The sequence below is a fragment of the Cyclopterus lumpus genome, chromosome 21, assembly GCF_009769545.1.
Source record: "Cyclopterus lumpus isolate fCycLum1 chromosome 21, fCycLum1.pri, whole genome shotgun sequence".
In the NCBI taxonomy this organism is placed as follows: domain Eukaryota; kingdom Metazoa; phylum Chordata; class Actinopteri; order Perciformes; family Cyclopteridae; genus Cyclopterus; species Cyclopterus lumpus.
Window position 1 is genome coordinate 16,534,017 of NC_046986.1, and position 24,949 is coordinate 16,558,965.

Consider the following 24,949-nt stretch of genomic DNA (forward strand, 5'->3'; position numbering starts at 1 on the left):
ATGGAACTCTCGATCCTCAGAATAACATGCTTGGTGGTTATCTGTCTCTTGGATAAAAGGTGAGGAATTCATTCACACACAAAAAAAAGTTAAATATCTGAGTTGGTTTACTCTCTGTTTTTTTTGTTTTTTCATCGTAGCCTCATTTATTAGTTTCTGTGAATTAATGATGAACTTAATTAAACAACAAAATAATGTCAGCTTTTCCTTTCAAAGCGGAATTTCTCTCACTATCTTGGCTGACTTGCTGAGAGCAAATGCATACACATAAAATAAAGAAGGACAATATGTCTACTTTTTACAAGGATACGGTCTATTGCCAATTGCCTGCCTTCCAGGCATCCCTCATTCCCGAACAATGTTGCCAATCAATAAACAGTTGCTCTTTGGAAACATAGTTGTTGAAACAGGTCTACTCTCAAAACACAACAGGTAGGAACACAAACTGGAATAACAGACACAGTTCAACATGCAATGTCAACTAGAAAACAAGGCACCAGTATGCAAATGAAAAACATTTGATGTCCTGGCATGTTGTACTTTAGCTTGTAATTATAGTCCAAAACTACTGGTTGCTTTTTCAGTCTGAAAAATGGAACGTTCAAGTCGGTTTCTTTGTTGAAGAGGCTCACAGAAAATAGAAAATAAAACTTGCAGTTACACACGCTGAAGAAAGGAAAAGTTTCTCCAGCTGTGTGAGTGCCTGTGTGTCTGCGTTACCGTACACTCCTTCCTACACCTGGGTATTTGTGTGTGTGCGTGTGCAAGCATGCGTGCACACAGATGTGGACGTGTGTGTGTGCCCAGCGGCATACATGATCTTGATTTGTGTGTCTTAATCATACAAACGCTGTGACACACAACCTGTGTTTTACTTGTAACGATAATGAAAAGAAAAAGCTGGGCACCTTTCAGCTCTCAAGCCTGTGTTTTCCTTTTTACGTCTCTTACTGTTCCTCTGTGATGTAGAAAAGAGCTTTGACCGCTGTCAGCTGAATTACTGTTGTTCACATGATTGATCTGCAACAGAAGCAGCAGACAGTTAGAGACACACCTCACTGCTAAAAAGCCATTGAATTTGCATGCCAATGGATTTCCTGAGGTGATTGTTACAGTACAGGGTAAATTGATATTTTCCTGCTAAAACTCTAAATAGAACTATTGGATACATGCCAACGAGTGGATACTGTTCCCTCACTTCTCACTTCAACTCACCTGACCTACTGAACAGATATTATCATGCACAGCATCAAAGTGCAGATCAGGATACTAAACTTGAACTCGGCCTTAATTAACACTAAATGCAAGTACAGTACATTGCAGGTTTCAGCACAGGCGTTTAAACTGCAGAAATGTTTCCTAAAATCATATCATGTAACATTGAATTTGATACTGCCGATAGTTTAGTATACAGTTGTCACCAATGTTTTAATTGGTGACACTTTGCACGATCATAAGTGAATCCATCTGAAAAACAACACCCCAAAATATGTGTAATAGTGAGGCTTAATACTGGGTACCATCAAGTCAGGGTGCCTGTTTGGTACTATGGGAACTGACTGCTGAGGCACCCAAGGACCAACAGAAACCCTACTTGTAGACTTTGGTGAGCAACACAAGATGTATTAGTTGAACTTTTGTCGTGTCAATAACCGTCCCTGTACGCTCCATGCAGGGTAGACTCCAATGAAATCTTGGGCCTGAAGCTCCCCAACATCGACCCGATCCTGAATGCCAACACGGTGTGTCTCACACTGCCAGGTTTGACACGGCGCCAGCTGGAGGTGTGCATGAGGAACCCTGACGTGACGGCTTCAGCAATTCAGGGAATCCAGATTGCCATCCACGAGTGCCAGCACCAGTTCAGAGGACACCGTTGGAACTGCTCCAGTCTGGAGACTCGAAACAAAATACCCTACGACAGCATCGTCTTTAAAAGAGGTCAGTTGTACGGTCACAATACAATATCATTTAGGAAAAGGCTGTAAAAACGGTACAGTTTCCTTTCAGTTTTTCTTTTAACCATGTTGCGTCTCTTCCATCAAACAATTGAATTGCAGCACTTGGGAAGCAAGATGTTGTAGAATTTTAAAGTAATAAAATGCACAAATCTCTTTTGAGAAAACGTAAGAGACATATTTAAGGCAATGGGGAGGGATGTCGACTCAAGGTACTGGTTGCAAAAAAACAACAATGAAGTGCAGACACGCAGTTCAAAAGTTTAGTCTTCAAACAGGCTGTGGTTTCATCCTCAAACACACTTTGATAGAATACCTTGAAAGGATTGGCTTAGAAAGATTAGTTTCCACAAAAATACACGTCCTAAACAAGCATTGGCGCAATATTATTCTTCAAACCCAGATACTTTTCCACATGCAATTCTGTTATCCCACAAGTACGATGTCCTCCAAATGACAAAGTTATTTATAGTGGCTAGCAGACTGGTATCTACTTTCTAACCCTTACTGTATCTACTCAATAGCTAGTACAAAAGAACAACTAACTTCAAAAGCAGTTAGTCACCTCAAGATTACCAAACCTCATGCAGATCAGTTTTCTATGACGGTTTGTAGAGCTTGGAGCTTTGCAAGTAATCCACAAAGGATGAAAGAGGATCTTTAGCGTTGGGAAGTCCTTCAGATGGACTCATTCGGGTTAATGACTGGAAAAGGCATCAGTTTCTTAATAGCCAGAGCACATGGATGGATGCACTGTGCACAATGTGGTTGGTAGTTGAGTTTTGAGTTTCTTGTTTTTTCTTCAATTTTGCCACATGAGGAACAAGATGGGGCTCAAAGCTGAATTATTTCTAGATCCAAATCTTTAGAAATGACTGAAAAATAAGGCTCTAAAATGTTAGCGAATCATTTTTTACTGAAAAGACCCTGACATGTTGAGATGAAGTCATGCATCACAGTGCTCTAATGGAGGTTCTTGCATTTTATATGAAGGTTTTGTATTAAAGTACAATGGCTTTGGTACGATTGTAATTTGTGTTCTCCTTAATCTGTGTGCAAATACAATCATGAAACCTAAATTGTGTAACCCCCACTTAGAACTGTATTCCCTGTCATCTCCCTGTCACCCTTGTTAGAAACCCTAATAACTAATAACTCCGGTTTACTCACACACCTCCGGTCTTACTTTCACTCCTTACTGACTCATTGAAAGGCTGTTTGTCATTATTAGTAGAGTCAGTTGCTGGTTGTCTGGCATCCCTGGTTTGCCTCGGGTGCAGAAACTCCAAACCACTGAGATAAACAACCTTTTTAAATTGGATGATTCATCTGTTGCAAGTTGATACATTCACAAAATCTCTACAGAAGCTCTGAGAAATGGATGTAAGTTAGCATGCTGCAGCCATTGTTGCGTGCAGCTGCACAGACGCCGTGCTTTCCTCGAGACAGAGTTACAGACATGGATCAAATATAATTGTGGAGATTCTCGCATATTTTAAATGTAACTACCCACAGAAAGATATATGAAAGGCGTATGCATACCCAAACTGGTATTTTGCTTTGAATAATATACTATAATAACAAATATATCTATCTTTACACTATAAAACAAAACTTTTAGATAGAAATGAAACATCTTGGGGAATTGGAACCTCGCTTGTTCCATTCTCTCTGGCTTTGCCACGTATCTTGCTGCTGATTGATTCTGATAACTTTTATGGGCCCATGTTCATTCCTGTTGAGCATCAAAAACTAGGCTAAAGAAGATGTTGGGCAAATCATGGATAGACAGAAATAGGAGAATCTCTCTCCTTCTTTCTCCCTCTTTTTCGTGTCACTGTGTCTGTGTCCTCCCTCACTGGGCTGCGCCTAATGCTTTTACTTCCCTTGCCATTGCAAGTGCTTGTGAATTTGCTCTCAGCACTTTCCCAACTCTCCGCGGCAAAAGCATAAACCTGTTTAGTCTGTTTCTGTAACACATAGTGACAGTTTCCTTTGAATCTTTAATTCATTTTGTCACTTTTCAACCATCAGTTCAGCCGGGCATGTCGCAGCCGATAAATTATTTGTTAGATTGATTTGTTCCCAGTCTTCCGGGATCCCGGGTTGCAGAGCCCGGCTCAGAGCAGGTCGAGAGCTAAAACAGTCTTTCTCTGTATGAGGATGTGCCTAAGTGCCATCCTGTTCACTTCCCCCCACCTTGTGTGAGTGTAGGTGTTAGGGTGTTCGTGTGAGTGTGTGCATCTTTTTTTGTTTGCAGATATAAAACCAAATTCATAATTCATATGTTGAACATTAAACCTCCTATAATAATACTATTATTTTATAATAACAACAGATCAAATGAATACTTGACTACTGACTAAGCTGTTTTCAGCTAACAAAGCTCCAATAAACCCACTGTGTTAGGGTTAGGGTTAGCACACAAGACAAGACTACAGATAAAGATAGCAACTATAACTTACGTACATAGTAAGCATAAAGCTGCTAAAGAGACAGATGTTTCCACCCAGACTTGGTGGAGACCACAAACTGACTTAAAGGAGAGTGAATAATGGATTTGCATTCATCAGGTGGACATAAATATGACTACAAGTGAACTCCATATATGCTCTATATGTTAATACGGAAGCTTTTGCCAACATGGTCGTCATATCAACCTAAACAGTGTTGTGTATCTAGCTTGTAAAGTAGTACAGCTTGTGTGCAGCTGGAGACATTGTGGGTAATGTCGCCCGCTTGTTGAAATGAGAATCAGCTTCCTCGCTGACTAAAAATCAACTGGCATCTGGTCGGCTCACTGTTTTTTTCAAAGTCCAAGTCATTAATCAGGGCTTCAGATTAAAAAAAAAAAAGACCTGTGTTAATACAGCCCGACATTGAAATAGCACAGAAGACGGCCTTGGTGGGGTGGGGGGCTGGTTTAAGGGCTGCAGGTTAATGCAACGCTTCGTCGAGGCTTTTCTACTTTTGTCACTGACGACTGTTTTATCCAGAGCCCCCTGTGTGGACCGACTGGCCCCGTTCAAATAAAAGGGCTTTGGTTTCTGTTGTGTGTTTTTTCACACTATGTTGCTAGTTCTTGCAAACCTGGAGTAGAGTGTCATGGGAGAACTGGAGTCTGTCACTCGCTCCATGGATTCATTTATTGTTGACTCGTAATTGCGCTGCCTTCGACTTTTTATGTGCCCAGTGTCAAGAAAGACAAATAAGTCCAGCAAGACAGTGAATGTGTGAAGCTTTACATCATGCCTCAAAATAATATAAAGTTTACTTAAATATACAAATAAGGAAACACATCAAACAGTGTTAAAAGGGTTAGTTCCAGTTAATAGCCTTTTATTCGACTCCAACAAGCAGCCTGAATCATTTCCCCTTCAAGCAGTGTGCTATAAACTCCTAAGTGGTTTCTTTTCATGTTTTCTTTACAAGTTTCCATACACAAGTAAGTGACTGCCAGAGGGGCGGCTTTTATAGAACCTGAGGGCACCATGCTAACAGGCAGTAAGATGAGATCTAACAACAAACACTGCTGAGTGTACGAGTGCAAGCGCTGATGTTGCACTTCATTCTTCAATATTCATTGGGATCCACAATTGGACAAGGGCTTTTTTTTCCAGAAATATATCAACACACGTCACTTTAACTTAAACATTACATACATTTACATACACTTTATGATTGCATTTTATCTTACACTGTACATTTTACATTTTATTCTATGTCTCGTCTGCACTTTGTTGATTGTTTATTTGTTGTCTACTGTTGTTGCTTGTTGTTGTTTGTTATGTCTGATGTCCTATGTTGCACCACCCACCACGTTAAGTTCCTTGTAGGTGTAAACCTACTTGGCCATTAAAAGTTTCTGATTCTGATTCTGATGACACGGACAGGATGAATGCGTGCTGTATGTGTGTTTATATTGTGTGTGTGTGTGTGTGTGTGTGTGTGTGTGTGTAAGAGAAGAGCACTGTGACATTAGTCTTCTGAATTACAGATCAGTTGTGGTACAGTTGTACTACATGTGCCGCGTGCAAGTTAGACTTGCCGTCCAGGAGAATGGGATGTGTTAGCCATTAAGGCAAAAGCAGTCACACGTCGTATGGAGAGATTATATGCACACAGCCATTTAACCACCTCCTCTTCCAGCAGTAGTCCGTCTGAGCCGATTGGAAGTGATTACAAGGCAAAAGTCGCGGTACAGCATAATCAGCCTCTCTAACCTAAACACATGCACGAGTAGAGTAGAGTAACACATAGTTTCATCCTAAACCTTCATTTTAAGATATGAAATTACCAAAAAAATGTAACCATCTGATGCTTCCTCAGTCAGACAAGAAGAGAATAGCAAAGATCTTTCAGAAGTGCATCGGTGACACTTGGATCGGTAAGTTGGACTGAGGGAGCCAGAGGAAATGTTTAGTACAGAGGTGCTGAACACATTTAGAGTCTAGCTCCATTCTACTTATTTACAGATGGTACATGTCGATAGACAGCAATGAGTTGCACATAGCCAAATATCTTGTCCAAAAGAAAGAGACACAGCTTTGCTCAGTGTCTCAGTCCTCTGTGAGTCTTCTGATGGGAGTGGTGGGGGTCTGCTAATGTTCAGATGGCCCACAGAGACAAAGTACGCAAGTGTTTGCAACACTTAATTGCTATTGTTCCAGATGTTTCCCCAGGTTTTAAGAGTCTTGGTATTTCGGGTATAAAGTAAAAACGTGTGAATAAACTCTTGTGTATTTATCAAAATTGAGGAAGCTCTTTTACTACTACGGCATTACTGAATGTGTTTGAAACAAAGTGTGCAAACTCACAAATTGGACACATGTTGCCAACAGAAGTAAAACATGTTTTGTCTCGTTCATTTAGCTGTTGTTAAACTGAGTTTTAGGGCCAGGAAAATCCCATGACATCTTAAAGTTTTACAGCAGAACTTTAAAATGAAATAGTTTTGTTGCAATTCCTGATGATGTTTCAGTTAAAAATAGAAAATGTAACACGACTAAAACGCGCTTAAACATTGTCTTAGTAATCTAAATTTGTATTGTTATCAAATTTCATCCTCCATCGACCTGGTAATCGTCTCATTTCACCTGACAAGTAGATCACACATTCACACTGATATGTTGTGCCCGCAGGTTAATGAAAATGCCTTGACATTTTACATGAACTCAATTTTGTAACATTTTATGCCTCTACAGCGGCTTCTTAAAAGAAATATGTCACATAGTTGAAGACGTTATATATTTGTGTGTGTCTTGTTTCATTCTAGACCAGTGAAGTAAAACAGAGTCAGTTAAGTGAGTTTTAATGTCATTTGAACTGAAGACGTGTCTTGTGTTACAACACGTTCTCTTATCCCAATCTTTCCGTTCCCTATCTCGGTTTGCTGACTGTTACAGTTCTTCTAACCCTCTACATGAGGCATGACACCACTATCCTGTCCTTTCCCCCGGCAGGTTTCAGAGAGAGTGCTTTTGCGTATGCCATCGCAGCAGCAGGCGTCGTGCACGCCGTGGCCAACGCGTGCTCCATGGGCAAGCTGAAGGCGTGCAGCTGTGACGAGAAACGGCGTGGGGACGAGGAGGCCTTTCGTATAAAACTGCACCGCTTGCAACTGGAGGCCATCCACCGGGGGAAGGGCATGGTGCATGGCGTCATGGAGCACTTCCCCGCCGACTTGCCGGGACCCCAAGACTCCTGGGAGTGGGGCGGCTGCAGTCCCGACGTGGAATTCGGGGAGAAGTTCTCGAGGGACTTCTTGGATGCCCGAGAAACCTATAAGGACATCCACGCTCGCATGAGGCTGCACAATAACAGAGTTGGGAGACAGGTGAGTGGGAAAGGGGGTGGTGAGAGAACGTGGCTGTTTGTGTGTGAGTTTTATGGAATTCAAAAGACGTGTATTTCCCTGACATGGAAGGTTTATTGAAAGATGCAATGCAGCTGCAGTTTTGCAGTTATAGGATCAAGTCTTTTTGGAGCTTGTCCCATACCTGGGACTGCATGTAAATAAAGCCTTTGCTGTTCCAATTGTGAACATAAAAAAAAACTGTATCACAACGTTATCAAACCAAGTCACTTCGAGGCTCTTTTAAATTGAAAATAATTCAGTGTGAGAGGGAATAGTCAGATATTACCATTATATCACCAAATATTTAAAATTCAGGTAGAGACATCATCTTCCTTTGCTCTCAATACAAATATTACACTATATTTAATAGGATTTTTAAAAGAAAACATATGACACAATAATACAGGTGGAGAATGGATGCTACTGGGCCAACGATAACGCTACAGTGATAACGCTCCCCCCACTATCTGATTTTGTTGGCTAGGTCAGCATTGGCCTTTTCGTTATTAGATTGCTATTTATTTCTCCTGGTGGAGTTTATGTGTGTGTGTGTGTGTGTGTGTGTGTGTGTGTGTGTGTGTGCGTGTTTGTATGTGTGTGTATGTGTGTGTGTGTGTTTGTGTGTGTTTTTAGGGTTTTTTCCTAAGCTGTGATCCTGTTATTTGAAAGTAACTTAAATCAAAAGGGGACTTTAATTATAACACTGCGTATTTATTGGAGCAATTCTGTATTTCAAATAGTAATTAGATATGATTACAACTACAGTTGTATTCTAAGACTTTTTGTGGCACCACAGGCAGCAGTAGTTGTTTCCAAAAAAAAAAAATATTTGTGAAAGAAACAGTCTTTAGCATTTCGAGGGTTCTATTGGCATAAACGTATAATTATTATATAATTATATGTATTTAAATATAATATTACTAAGTAGGTTTTAGTGTATAAACACCTGCAAATAAGAATTGTTGTGTTTTAGTTACTGTAGAATGAGCCGTTTATATCTATTTACAGAGTGGGTCCACTTCACAGAGCAGGTCTCCATAGCCCACAGCCGACACAACAACCACTTGCCCTCGATAGGATCCATCTCCTTTTTGTGTTTCTGAGTCGGCCAATCATAGTTCTCCTTCACACACTGGAAACCAGGAGAAGTTTAATTTGGTTGCAAAATAGTTATGATGATAAAATTCCATTTCTGCCCAAATCCTACACATTGAACCAGGAAGCTTTGAATCTTTGCAGCGGAGAAGCAGACTTTTCACATGTAGATGCACTGACATTATATTAAATTGTTTGCCCTTGTTGTAATTATTATTTTAAAATCAATACACCCTTTGACATGATCAACAACGATCATCAGCATCATTGTTTGTTGTAGGTATACTGTGGGGTATTTTACCTTTTGACAAAGTAAAAAGGTAACACTGAGTATATCACTATTTTCAAATGATTAAAATCTATATGTTACATTATTAATAAAAAAAATGTAAAATGTTGTTCAAATATCAATAAAATAACACACTTCTAATTAGGTTTCTGTCTTGGACAATGGGAGAAAAGAGATGATACAGCAGCGGTGTGGTGGAACAGAGACAAGATTGCTCATTGTTCCCCATTTCCTCTTGAGTAATTTGGGCCCATATCTCTCCATCAGTTTACTTCTGGTTTCCTTGATTATGCAGACAAAACACAAATGTGGAGCGCGTCAGCCCAACTTCACCGGCCTCCCCGCAGTAGCTGTAGTGGGAGAAATAGTTACAGATGTAGAACTGGTGACTTGAATTCCAGTCAGTGCTATGGACTTGGAAGAAATGACATGAGTAGTAATGAGTTCATGAGCCAAGGATAGTAATTTGTCTTTTGGGTCCTTGTCTTTTGGTGTGGATGTAGTACGGTTAATACATCTAAAACAGGTTTGTCTTTCTTTGTTAGCTTGTCCTTTTAAGGCAGTGAATCCTGTGAAAATGCCCTTGAGGGTTTGAAACCTTCATGTGTGTGAGTGTAGAATTGAGTTTAAAATGTAAAAGAAATGCAAAATAGCTGCTGAAATAATTACCAACCTTCACTTCACTGTAAATTCTGCCCTTAAGACAAAAGAACTTAGTTTTACAATGGCATGCGGAGATGGTCATATATCATCATTACTGACTACATAATACTCTTTTACTTAGACAAGATGACACGTACACCAATTAGCCTATTAGACAAACACTATTATACAATAGGCATAAGCTCAATAATCTAAATTGCATGTGATGAGTGACTGTTACATCGATCACTTTAACAAAACACTGGAGAAGAAAGACATCACTCTTCATTTAGTTTTTTTATTGAGTGATCAGTTTGAAAAATCAAGCTAATGTTTCTCTCAATCCGGCTCAGACTGCACGGCAGTATAATGGCTTGATGTCTGCAATACAAAATACAATAGACGGAGGGATGTGTTATAAATCTGGAGAAAAGACCACTTTATGCAAAGATGTTAACGGATGCTGACAGAATAAGTTAATATGGGTGCTATACTTTGTGATAATGTAGCCTTGATTTCAAAGACTGGATGACTATTAAAGGTGAACTTTATGCGATGTATCATGTCACATTACGAACATTAATCAAAGCAACCCGGCAGGTGGAGTGCCTAGAAGAAAGTCTTTCACATTCTGAATATGTAATCACACCCTTTTAAACTTTGAATAGACAAGCAGTATCTCAAAGAAAACTAATTTAAAACCGGCCTTATTTTATTCTTTTTATTTTTTTCCAGAAGGCCCTAAATCTAAATATTGCTTCTCGGATTCCGCACAATAAATCTGTTTAAAATTATAAATTTCTGTTTGCCGGGCTGTGAATTTCAGGCCAAGAGAGCATCAATCAAACAAGAGATACTTTGACTCACAGTCATCAACATGGACAATTTGAAAATATTCTGGTTAGGACACACCCTCTTTGCCTGACCTTTGCTTCTTGTACTTTGACACAACCTCGATGACCTTTGATGACCTCGGCAGGGTTTAAAGCTAAAGTCTTTCGACTGCTCACTTCTCTGATCGATCTGGTTATACTTCCATGTCGCACAGGAACAAAGAAAGCCTCTCCAAACTGTTGAAAAAGGAGAGGAGATAGATGAGACTCCCCACTTCGCTGTTGAAATTACAAAATGAGGTGAATGGATGTTGTTCATGGACAATAGAGATAAACAAGGAGCAGACAATGTGAGCTTTGAGGACAATATTAAATCAGGATCACATCATTGCGTGGACATGCTTAACAACAGCTCTGGATATCAGTACTTGAATACGTGTAATGTGCAGAGAGTTCCTGGCTGTGGAGAAAGAGGGACAAGAGGAGAAAGTGTAATGTAAAGAAAGAAGACGGAGAACACACTCAGAATGAGTCATTGCAGAGCTTTTACACTTTAAAATACCATGCACCTTGATGACTTCAAATGCTATAGAAAGCCTCAACAAAAAAACCCTAAGAGCTTGAAACACACACACACACACACACACACACACAAACGACCCCTAGAATCAAACAGAAAACACTGACAGGTGGGACTTCAAAATAATGCCTACCCTTCCCGTATCTCTTTGCTCCCACCGACCCGACACTACCGCCGCCTCACCTCCCTCCGCCCCGCTCCTCCCCTCCATCCCCGGCCTCACTCCCCCTTTCCAGAGGAGTAGTCTTTAGGCAGAGGAATGCGGTGGTTTTTTAGTGGGGTGTGCATGTCGCCTCATGCCCACCCCAGGGTTCTCACGACGTCCCGTCTTGTTTTTAGCCCTAATTAGTGGCTGCTGGCAGTTTGGAAACAGATGTTTAAAACCCTGCAAAAGATTTTAGACTTCAAACACCAGGGCGGAAAGTAGAAAGAGATTCGCCCTTCCTTCCCTCCTCTCTTCCCCAACTGCTGCTCTGCCTCCTCCAACTTCTCACCAGCAGGGCTGATTACAGAAATAATAGTGAGCACTAAGGAGGCATTAATGCGGAGGGGAGGTTTATTCACATATGGTGTCAGCATATCACTAATGCCATGAATATGTGACATTCAAAGTTTACCGGCTGCTTATTTACATTTGAAAAAATAAAATAATATCTATGAATGAGTATAAGTCCGACAAATATTGAAATAACCTATAGCTAAATACGTTTCATGCATCTACATTGTTAGATAAATCCCCTCCCAACAACTTTGCTAACCTTCTGATTAATATGAATTGATAGTTTTCAAGTAGTCTGAATTGTGCATTGACTTCACCGTGAAGATGCGCAGTTCAGCCCTTCACGGTGTTGTTGCAGTGAACCAAAACAAACTACTGTTCAGTAGTTAATAACAGCGGTTTTAAAAGCCTGGCTCTGTGTTTGAAGTGGCTGCTTGTAACATGGAAACACTTAACCGTGGCAGTAAATTTCATGGCCAAGTTCTTTTTCTTTTTTTTTCCTGAGCGTTCTTCTCCATCGTTTAGTGAGCACACCTCAAAACAAATGCTTGGCAAGCTTTCCTGTGTTCATGTTGCACAGCTTCCAGCCATGCAGAGGTTCTGTTGAATCCTGTCAGTTCATTAGGTAGGTGGTGACAGTGCTGGCTCTGCAACAGTCTCCCATGTTACAGACAGGCAAGCGTGGTCTAGTAATTACAATTTACCATCAGGGCCTGACCTCAGGGGAGTAAGGAAAGATGGTATCCCATTTTCAGGAAACACAAATAACATTAATCCGAATTTGTAATGAAGCCAATCTGCTGTTCAATACTTAGAACTTGTTGTGAACATTTGCCCTTCTCTCCAAATCATTTTCCAATCATCGTTCAATTTTGACTCTTTGTGATGTTGACAGTATCAGTAAGTGGGAGTGTAGGCGCATGTGGACAACTTATGGTTACAAGAGAGTGTTCAATGAAATCCTTCTGATTGGATCAGTCGTATAAATAGAAGCAATAAGATGACACTTTAACAAAGCCCTCTGTCACTTTAACACCATTGATGCCTGTGTTTTATCTTTTTTAAATATGTTTAACTAATCACTTATATATTTATTGAATGTCTCGTTTTAAATCAATAATGTCTTTTTACCTTGTTGCTGCTGAATTGTAATCGTATTGACAATAAACATCCTTATCCTTATCCTTATCCTCAAAAGTGACTTTTGGCAAACTTTTTGGTGACAGACACACAAACACACATCTCAGTCATGTATGCTGCTCGGCTAGCTACTGCTACCCTCATGCTATTGGTCATAGCCTGGCTTTCGAATGCCCAATAGCCAAACCTGCAGGGAAAAGTACAAGCTTTGTGTGGCAATGGCTCACTTAGGACCAAAGACTCACAGCACCTAAATATGTGAACCAAACTGAGGCTAATTTAATCAATTTATTTATATTCTCTTATTGTTGCCATTGTAAAAAATCATCAGCATCCTCTTGGCAAAATGTAGATTTACTCTTGTCTGATGCCAGACCCTACTGCATCCGCTGATGATGATGTACGATTCAAAACTAAAATAACTTCCGCCACCTGGCCCACCTTAGAAGATTGTGGTGAGAACTGAGATGCCACCAACTGTCAATGAGAAGCTGCTGTTTCAGACAATTGTCAAGGCACAGCATTGCTTTACCAAAGCATTGAACAGGCCGTCAAAGTGATTTAAAGCATAATGAATCGAGAGCAGCACCTCCCTCTGGATCCAAACCAGCAATAGTATACTCCAAGGATCCTTTTATGCCTAATTTAACCCTGGAGCGATAATAAACTGCTCTGCAGAGCCCATTCACGTTAATGCATTGACTCAGAACCCACACGAAAAGCAGAGTGCGTTTGATAAAAAATAGCAACATTCGTGCGCTCTCGGTCCTGTGCTCTTCAGAGGCCGTTTCATATCATCAGTGGTGTGCAGTGCATTCCAGAGTCCTGACAGTACAACGGCAGAGCATTTGATCTGACCCACCCTGCACGGTACACACACCAACATATGTACACGAGCACACAATCATGAGCGTGTGTACATGCTTCTCCTTTACTCACACACTCACACGTAAATATACACAGAGGCAAATGCTTTAAACGCTCAGCAGGTGGAAGTGCTTATGTTGGTTATAACATTTTACAAGAGTCTCTAAGTAAGAGCTGTGGACATTGTGTGCAATTAACAGTGGGTAAATACTACAGACATACACACACACACACACAGACACACAAACACACAGAGACGTTCTAATGGAGTTCTCACTGTATACTGTTCAAAATGCTTTTTCTCAGTAATTGCATGTCATTGTGTTTGACTGTGTGCGTGTGTGTGTGTTGGTCTGCGCACGCTTAACTGTTCTTTTGAAGCAAGGCGTTTGATTTGGTTAAAGTGATGTCTGGGCTTAATGTGCTGCTGTGGGATTTGTTTGTGTGCTTTGATAGCGCCTTGGCTCTCTGCTTGGCTTTAAAGGCCATTTAGTAGATTGTCTTTGAACTGACAAACACAAGGCAGCATGCAGACTAATCTGCTGTTTATCAGCAGGAAGGGTCGATTGTGGGACACAAAGACATTAGATTAGGATTTTCCCAAGAAGCGGTTAGTGGTGATGACACGGGGATCGGCCAACGATTAAATTCAATTTGGCCAAGGCATAAATTATGCACTGGTACAGTGCAGCTGGTTATGACATGGTGAATATTTACTTAATAAGACGTATAATGCAATATGTTTTGATTATTAATTTGGTTTAAAATTTAGACCAAAATCCAAGCATGTAATGCTAAATGACACATGTTTATAGACTTCTCATGTTGCCAATCAAAAAGAGTATACAGCTATGAGATCCCATATTTGACAACAAGGAATATTTCTGGTGTGGGATTTCTCATTATTGTTGGAACATGCACAGGCAGAGAGAAAATTCTTCACTGGCTGTTTCCTCCCTCCATCAAAGATCGGTGGTGTTATGCGTGTTATGCCACAGGACTTTCCCTCTACAAAGAAATAAAAAACGTTGCTGTAAGTCACCCTTCATTACTACTGAGTCAGTATTGACAGAAGCAAATCTTGGTATTGGATCAGGATGACAAAATCAGATGTGACATCAGGCTAAAAGGAGTGTGGTAACAATCCTTCCCCTTTGGCATAGTCAAGTGGAGGTTTTTACTAAGACAGGCACTCACATGATGTGCCTATTTATGTTTGTGTGCTTTAAGACAATTTGCTTCAGAATTATTGACTTTTGCTCCAGGGAATGTGTTAACTTGTGCTAAAAAGTTGATTGACACATACTTCACTTCAGGTCATAAGAAAAAGTCAAAAACAGGACAGAGTGTGACAGTTGTCCTCGTTGTCAAATACTCCACATGACTGAAACTCTTATGGTTCAATTCTGGCTGGGGAACTCGGTCCCATGTCTTCACCCTTTCTTTCTTTCCTTTCCTTGTTTTCTGGCTTGTGATTCTTCCTCTCGAGTAAAGCCAGAGCATCATATTGTGGTGCCAAGGCCTGACAGCAACTCTGATCTTTGCTTTACTTCGTCCACTACTCTTCTCTGCACGGTAGTCGGCTGCGCGCTACTCCAGTGTGCTGCACATTTCCCCGGTCGACTGTATTATGTAGCCTGCTGTCCTAATCTGCCACCAACATGTTGTATTTGATCTCTGTCTGAGGTTGTTTTATAGAAGCCTCTGTCTTACTCTCTGAGCCAATTAAAACTTGCCAGATGTTTGTTTCTAACTGTGGTCCGACCGCCATTGACTTTGAAGCAATTACATCACTCAGTGTACGGGCAATGTAGGCCAAAGTTTTATCTTTAAAACCGTAGCTCTGTTTAACATGGTCACCTATTGTATTCTTCTCAAACCTAGACTTCACATGAACCTTCATCACCATAGCTGATCGGAAGTGTGTTATGAAAAGTGTTGGTTTCGTTGTGTGAGCAGACGATCTTTGTATATATTTATGGGTCACACGGCACAGACAATCACAGCTGATAGCAGGTGAGATTGGATTGCTGATTACAAAGTAATATCTCGACTAGCAGCAGAACATGACGACTCAGCCTCAATAGAGTGTCAGCTATGACGGACAGGTTACTTGTTATCACGCTCACGCACTATCAAGCGATGTCGGGACAGCGAAGAGATAATCCAAAGATCATCTCCTCCTCCTGTCATACTCTTTTCTGTTCTCCTTCCCTTTACCTCCACATTTACTTTACACCCCCTCTCCCCTCTCAGCTCCACCCTCCTCCACCAGCCCTCATACCCTCAGGGGTAATTCTAAAGATCCACAACAAGGCATAAATCACTGCGTCTCTTTTCGTACCCTTTTTCCGCCATAACCACAGACCATGCAAGAGATGGTCAGACATAGCCCCCAGGTACACATGGGAACAGGAAGGAACCAGAACATGTAAAACCTTTCACCTGATCTTCAATAACCCATCTGGATCTTGACAAATGCACTCAAAATTAATGAGTGTTAGTGATAGAGCGATAGGTATTTAATTATGTTTGATCAGTAAAGAATAAAAGAACATTTTCTTTCTGACTCATCTTCTAACCCTGAATAACCCTGAATTCACACGGCAAGTGAATGATCTATGCTCACTATTCCAATTTGATTGCAAGTTATTAGATTAAAAACAATTCCATGCATTTGAGCTGGTAAACATTTCAATGATTGCACCCCCAGTGTAAACACATTTAACGTGTAATGTATAATTTCTAAAAAATTAAGTTAAATCAAGTGCAAATCATGTTTTTCTTTTTCTCCTTTTGTACAAAATGTACTCAACGAGTGTTTCACAGCTCTTTTGTTTGATGGATCAGCCCTTCACACATCATACTGACATACCACTTTTAATATGGCAAGAGCTCACAGCGTCCCTTTCCTTTTGATAACCTGTTGAGGATTTGGATTGAACCTGTTTGGCGCTTTTTTGACGTACTTGTCACCCAGATTTATTTTCTTTTGATGAGGTTTTTGGAGCCGGCAAACTTTAATTAAGCGCTGCCAAGTCAGAGCACAGGTCATGGATAGATCCACCCTAGAACAGAATTCACAGATGTTATTACTTTGATGCGGAATTATGTACACTTTTGAATGCTCTGGTATTCTCTTTACATTAAGAAAGTGTTTGCAGGCCTCGCCAATCGGTAACAGATTGTGTCTTATAGAATAAAGCAAACTTTTAGGATGCAGCATTGCTCATTTATCGTGACACATGAGACATTCGTTTTTCTAAAACCTGCACCTATCAGGCCTAGTTATCGGCCACTAGTTTGTATTTGTGGTTGCAGTAATTGCAAACTTCCCAATATCCAATGAGGAACACCATATATTGTTACACTAGCGCCACAAAATGTATTTTGTGAATGATAGACTGCTTGGCCTTGGAAATAACGCTATGTTGATACAGTAGGCAGGCTAAGCTAGATAGCCTGACACGCTAAATATTTAATTTCAAGTTAGATCCAGAAGCTGCTTGTGTGTTACGGAGAGGCTAAAACAACCACACCACCCTCTGAATTTTTGTAATCTTACTTCAGCCCTGCTCGCGCTGCTTCGGCATGTGGAGAAATCCAAAGGCCTGCCGTGCTGGGTTAAGGTTGCTAGGCCATGGTTGGACAATCACTGTTCAGGGGCGGCTCGATTGCATTTTGCTGTAATTAATTGTAAATATTAGGTATAGAAGCCAGACATGCTGTGGCCTACTACTGGAAGCATCGCAGTTTTAGTGATGACATTTCCATGTGTTGCTTCCAGGAAACCCGCAGGAAACATTTTTTCTCTACTCTGATAGACATAAGAATAAAATACAAAAGTCATGAGGCTGTGGTACATAATCTCCTAGAATAATCGGTCTCTGCCAAAATATGACAAAATGTGATTAGAAATAACACTTTTTGTTGCTTTACTGTGCTTTGAAACCCCTATCCTGCTGTGTGAATGTACCTTCAAACAGAAGCAATGTGGATGCAATTATGACTTAGGTCAGTTGGTCCCTTTAAGGTTTAAGTGGGTTGGAGAGTTTTATGATTACAGACTTTGCTGTGTGTTTAAGGCCAGCGCGTTTGTGATTCTGGGGTTGCCTCTGCCCTAAAAACTGAACCAAATGCTACAATCTGAACTCAGTGCAAGTGCTGTTTGAGCTGTTATAATGTTGTTTACCATAAAGTCTTACAGCCTCTCCTCAACACGGAGCATAGCTTCTTTAAATTTTGTTTTCAACACTCCCAACAGTAGACCCCTTTTTATCCAAAATGCATGCTTCTTTAAAGATCTTGTAATTGTTACAATACGCCACTGAAATGATTTCAAGCTGCAGCTGCAATGTTGTAATCAATACATTTTCTTAAATGCTCTTCACATTACTGGCAGATTTGATAAGTGATAGTAACATAACCCTATCTTAGTATAGGCATATATTTGCATGTTGTATGAATTAAAAAAAAAATAATTGCAGCAGATGGATGCATCATAAACCACTCCCTGTTCTTTTTGTGTTTGCAACAGTCACCTGGTTTTTTTTATTTTAATTTTATTTCTTTTGAACTGTGACTGATCACTATTAACTTTGTGGCAAACAATGAGTCAATATGAGTCAATATGAGTCAAGCAGCTCTATTCATCACTATTTAATTCTCTCTTCCACATCTCTCAATGATCCAGAAAAAAGAAACAATTTATTTTTACTTTTTTACCTCTGCATGGTTTGCCCATTTGGGAAGCCACAGCACAGCGTGCAATGGAGCCTTCAAGCATGCAAGACCTCACCAACTTGTTCTAGCTGCCTCTGAAAAAAAGTGGGAGCAAAAAGAAGTAGGACTACTGAAGTCGCCCACATTTACCTTTACTAAGTGGGGAACAACATTGTCACACTCAATATATACATTATAGATCTCTCCCATCACTATTTTTCCCTCTATCCTTCCGTTCCTACTTCTTCTTCTCTAATGGATGAGATCCTAGTTAAATATCGGAGGGAGTTGGACTATCTTATTTCTTAATCAGTTTGATCCTCATTCTGCAGTTTCATGTTCTGAAGGCAAAGCGAGAAGAGACTACAGGATCATCCCAGCACAGACATACGTTTAACCATAGGTACATACAATTAAGCTGACTTTGACTTTGATCCAGGCAGTATCCCACACGAGCATGGACATACGGTCTAAGTTTCAAGCTTACACAGACCCAGACACAAAGAATAGACTCCCCTCCTCACCTCTTTAAATTGATCACAACTGTGGTTCGCCATCTTTGACTCATTCTACACGGATGCAAGAGAGTGTGTGGGTGACAGTGTGTGGAGATTAGCATTATTGCTAGCACATGTGTGGAATGTGTTGAACTGTGCAAGTGTCCAGCATGTGTTTGTGTGTGTGTGTTGATAGGGGTGGCAACAGCAGCAGCATCTGTCAGTACTATGGGTGGCCTGAGTGTTCCTGTTGGTAATTGGATCTTAAAGTTTAGAACAGGTGATGACTGACAAGCATGCGCAGAAACACACACACACACACACACACACACACACACACACACACACAGGAAATAGCATCATGAAGGACAGGATTCATGCCATGTTGGATGTACCTGTGTGTTTGTGTGTTTGTGCGTGAGTGTACTGAATAGGTATTGTAGTGTTGGTCATCATGCTCTGATTGAACATGTTGTGTTCATGCTTGTTTATGCATTCACATATACTTTAGACATCTGCAACATCTTTTTAAACATTGGTACTACTTTGCTAGAACAGGGCCTATAGTAAATGCAGTTTGATGAACCACTCCATTATGTGTATAATAATGCTTTTTCCTGTAATATAATAAAATGAAAAGAGCCCACGCTGGCTGTTGATAAAATTGTAGTTTCAGTGGCCAGCATTAAAACATCAAAGTGAAAATATAATAATATGAATACTGTAATCGTCCAATGTGCCTCTACTTGTGTGCCATGCATGGAGTCATTACATGATGCCAAAAAATGAATAATGACACTACTGTCTGTTTGGGAAATGCCTGCATCCATCTGTGTTATTTGATATCAGTATGTTTGACAACAGGCTCAGAGTCAGACCACCTGGCGTGTTAAATGCGGGACCAATATTCCTTCAGGGAACTATGTGTCATTCACTATTCGGTGGCGTGCTTAAAAGAACAAACAAATTCCCCCCAAAGAAATCCAGTTTGAATTATGACATGCAGTCTGTGCAGCCTGTGCATGTATATATTAAACTTCAAAGGTAGCTAGTAATCAAGAAAGCCATTAATCCTTCTCCTTTTCTTTCTCCTCACCTCCTCCAACCCCCCTCCTCTACATCCATGCCTCTGCTCACTTCCTCACTTCATCCTCCTCTCTCTTTTTGGTCTGTCCCCATCTGTGTTTTTTTCGCAGGTGGTGCTCGACCACATGAGAAGGAAATGCAAGTGCCACGGGACGTCGGGGAGCTGCCAACTAAAAACCTGCTGGCAGGTCACCCCAGAGTTCCGGGTGGTGGGCTCAATCCTCAAAGAGCGCTTCCACATCGCCACGCTCATCAAGGCTCACAACCGAAACACCGGCCAGCTCGACCACTCCAACCACAACAACAACCACCACAACCACCACAACCATCACAACCACCACAACCACCACCACCACCACCACCATCATCAGAACAACCACCACAATCACCACCACCATTCACATCGGCGGCGGCCGAGCATCAACGAACTGGTCTACTTTGAAAAGTCGCCAGATTTCTGCGAGCGGGACCTGGGCTCGGACTCAACGGGAACGCAGGGCCGGATCTGCAACAAGACCAGCCCCGGCATGGACAACTGCGAGAGTCTGTGCTGCGGGAGAGGCCACAACATCCTGCAGCAGACGCGGAGCGAACGCTGCAACTGCAAGTTTCATTGGTGCTGCTATGTGGTGTGCGAAGAATGCAGGATAACAGAGTGGGTCAGTGTCTGTAAATGAAGAAACACACTAAAAGACTGTCCACACGAAAGACAACAAAGAAAAAGAGACCTTTTTTAAAATCAAAGAATATTAATTTTGAATGGGGAATATGACTGTAATATATGTGCCCCATACCTTTTCGCGGTGGACTGCTGTTTTCCAGAAGAGCGAGGACAGAGTGTGAAGAGGTTGAGCGAGCAGAAAGATAGATGTGCATGTTGATTAAGAGTGTGCACATGCAGGATTTGTCTGAAGCTGCCACAACTCAGAGAGCTTGGAAGTTCACTATCTCCCTCTTGAGATAAAGGAACATAGTTATATCAGTGAACTATCTGAAAGCTCTGAATCTGAAATCTGGGCTCAAAAAACAACACAATATTGTTGTTTCATCAGCATATGTTGACTGATATACAGCTGCAAGATATTCAGGTGAGCAAAGAGGAAGTTGAGAGTAAGCAGTAGATTGCATGCAGAGAGAAAATAATAATGCTTCATAGCACCAGCAGTATATAAAGTGGAAAGGCTGAGACAACTATAGACCTTTTCACACATCAGGATTCACAATGCACAGGATTTGACAGCACAACACACCTGGAGCACTTAAGGATGTAGTGCCTTGTTCAAGGGCAGTTCAGAAGTTTAAATGTTTATAACAACTATCGTGTTACACCCAAAAAGAAATACAGTAGTGGATTGTGTGGCTCAACTGACACTATTACTATGTAGTATACATAATGTGTATCCCTGCTTAAAGTGATGACACCCTTAAAAAAATACATTTACACAAGTCTAATGACAGACTGGACTATTTAAATTAGAAGGTTCCATTAAAGGGGCTTTCATAAGAGGACATTACAGCAATGACCAATCACAGTAGCTGAAGCTGAAGTCAAACAAGATACAGATCTGAAAGTCAGATTTTCGGTACGATTCCTCATAAAAAGAAACTTAAAACTGAAACCATTTCCTTTCCTCTAATAGAAGGTGTTGAAATAAGATCCACACAAATCAGCTTCCAACAGAGTAAGTACGAGCACTGACTATGCACAATAAGGTTAGCCTCCTAGCACAGATATGTTGTCCTTCATTAAGTTCTCTCATGTGTTGTCTGTGTTGTAAGAGGACTGTCAGCGTACAGAGCACAATAGACCTTCATTTAACAACCGTTTTCATCCTCAGCATGATCTGAACAGCATTGTAAATAGAACTGAATGATGCTGCACAAATAAAATCAATAAAGTTAAAGTGCCTCAGGAAACTGAGCACACATGAACAGGCTTCGGTTCCTCACACTATAAACATCCTCAGCTGCCATCAATCAAAGTGTTTCCTGTTTTGTGATGTAATGTACTGTGTGCGACACTGTATGCTTCTTGTGATATATCTACACTCACCTTCTACACACTTCTTCCATGTGTGATCGTAGGGATTTTCTGATGTCAACGTCAAAGTATATAAGTAACAAAGTTGATTCCTGTCCATGCACATTTCAAAGATCATATTTGGTCTCAAGAAAAGTGTATGATTGAGGCTCCTTATCAGACAGTGTAATTTATTTCAAGCAAATATGTTTCTGTGTTGAGAGCAGAGGAGAAAAAAAATCTGGAATTGTGTTTCCAGTATAATGGATTATTTTGATTCTGATAAGTAGTTTGCACATACAGAACTGTGCCCAGGAAAACTCTGGGAGATATCAGCAATATGCATTTTTTTTCATGTCATAAATGTAATGTATGTATGTATGTATTTTTATGTTTTAATATGCTTATTATCTAAGTTATTTTATTTTTGTGGATAACTTAATATTTGTAAGACAATAAAGAAAGACCATAATATTGAAAGGGGCTTTAATGTGATGAATAATAAAATACATGAAAGCAGTGTATTTGGTGAGACAGTTTTATGTTTATTTTATCACTCGTTAGCATACTAATAATACATAGTTACTGTATGCTAGCATATGTTATGGTAAGGTTACTTCAGAGTCTTTAGTTTCCTTCCTATGGGAACATATATAACAGGGATTTTTCATTATGATGTACATAACTTATTTTGAACCGGTTAGAGGAATACCAGCTTCCTCATCAAAGATTACACTATTGTCGATCTTTTAGTCACAAAGGAATCTGGAAAAATTGTCATAAATACATATACTATTGTCATAAGCTACAGATATAGAATGGTAAAATATTGGATTTTTTTTAAATTGACTGTCTTGCTGTACCCTTTGAAGGCAGATATTTAATACTGTGCGTACACAAAGTTGTCAGACTCATAAGAAAATACAGATTAAGGAAAAAATCACTGTAATTTCCATTTTGTAAGAGACATTACCATCAACTACAGCAGTTGCTATTAGGAATGAAAAAAAGGAACACACAACAAAACGGCTCTGTTCTAATAGTTATTACTTTGTTGTAGTTACAAATGGGATAATGGGATTTTGAATGAGGTTTTCTTACTTCTGGAAAAGGACCGAGAAGTTCTACAAGGCATAGTCCGTTTGGGAGGCTCAAATGCTTTATCCGCAAATCCCTTCACCCTCAAATAACTTTATAATAAAGGTCATTATTTCTGTGGACTTTTGCATGTTCTCTTCGGTCCAGATGTCAAGCAAACATGGAACTTCTGCAGAAGTTGGAACTTGGAAGCGAAGACCACAAGCTGTTTCGGACCAGTTGCTTTGGACCGTATCAGAGGACTGCTTTCACAACTGCCCAAACAAACCGTAGGAGGGGTTGAACCACAACTGTGGCTCAGTGGTAGAGCAGGGTCGTCCTCCAATCAAAGGATCGGCGGTTCAATCTCCGGCTCTGCGAGTCCATGTCGGTGTGTCCTTGGGCAAGACACTTAACCTCAAATTGCTCCCGCAAGCTGTGCCTGTGGGCTATGAATGAGTATGAATGCTAGTTAGAGTACTGATGGGCAGGTGGCACCTTGCATGGTAGCCCTTGTCGTCAGTGAATGAATGGGTGTGAATGGGTGAATGATGACAAGTAGTGTTAAAGAGCTTTAAATGGTCGGAAGACTAGAAAAGCGTATATATGTACAGTCCATTGCCCATAGACCTATATTGCCCTTAATATAACCCAGTTGTTTACCTTTCTTGCCTATAGTAAATACTCATATATCTCAAAATCCACACCTCCAGTTTGTAACGCAGCCTTTCTGTATAAATTGTAGTCATTTTATCTGTGGGCTATTTCAAGACTTAGACAACATTGGGGGGTGGGGGGTATGCTGGTATAAAGGAGAATGTAGTCTGTTTCTCATGCTTTAAAGACATCCATCCATCCATCCATTTTCAATACCGCTTATCCTCATTAGGGTCGCGGGGGCGCTGGAGCCTATCCCAGCTGACATAGGGCGAAGGCAGGGGACACCCTGGACAGGTCGCCAGTCCATCGAGGGCAGCTTTAAAGACAGTCTTTGACAAATTAAAATCTGATGTGGAGAAAGTATGCAAAAGCTTTCATTATTTCCACATGGACTGAAAAAACAACAAAAAAGACCCATCCTTGGAATAGTTGGCCTCCATATTCTAATTACACCCATTTCAGTGAACGCTTCTGACTGCACATAGCTTGAACATTTTGTTAGAAACCCTAAGATATAGTCAGACCAGATAAGACTGCGGTCAAGTGTAGACACTCCCTTACCAGTTGCTGCTTGCGTGCAGAGAAAGATCCTGTTGAGCGTCCTCTAACTGACTCACTTATATATTCCGGGCCCTGAGGGAAGTGATGAAGTCACCAAGTCAAGTGTAAGAATGCAAGAGATACACTTTCAAAGTAAACAGATGGGCAGTAAAAAGGTGCTATTTCAGAGTCATAAGGTTCTATTCTTATCCAAACATACTGCTCGCTTTCAGGGGGAAAAGGAAAGCTTCCTTTGAAGGCTCACAACTCTCCTCTCCACTCCTTTGAGCACCATCTGTACATTGGGTTCAGCGTGAATAGAGCACCTTTTAGTGCATTGATTTAAGTGAACATGCTCTTCATCTCCCTTTCTACGTGTATACATAGTTTATGAGTGGATCTGTTCTCGTGGTGACAACACAATGTGTGAATTTCATGTGCATGTTTGTTTATGCAATCATGTGTGTTTCTTTTTGCGGGCACATGTATTTAAATGGCAGGGTGTGTGAATGGATGTTCCTATTATGTGTTGACAACAACCTGATGCCAAGGTTGAGAAACTTGCTAAATCCCTGCAGGGTTCTTCC

At 40.6% G+C, this 24,949-nt stretch overlaps 1 protein-coding gene across 1 annotated transcript; it reads left to right on the plus strand.

The window, feature by feature from the left end:
- Window positions 1-22,415, plus strand: wnt10a (wingless-type MMTV integration site family, member 10a). Its single transcript, XM_034561463.1, has 4 exons — window positions 1-59; window positions 1,676-1,941; window positions 7,421-7,794; window positions 20,176-22,415. The coding sequence occupies exons 1-4, from the start codon at window positions 1-3 to the stop codon at window positions 20,740-20,742; spliced, it is 1,266 nt and encodes a 421-aa protein (XP_034417354.1). The 3' UTR covers window positions 20,743-22,415.
- The last annotated feature ends 2,534 nt before the right edge of the window (window positions 22,416-24,949 follow it).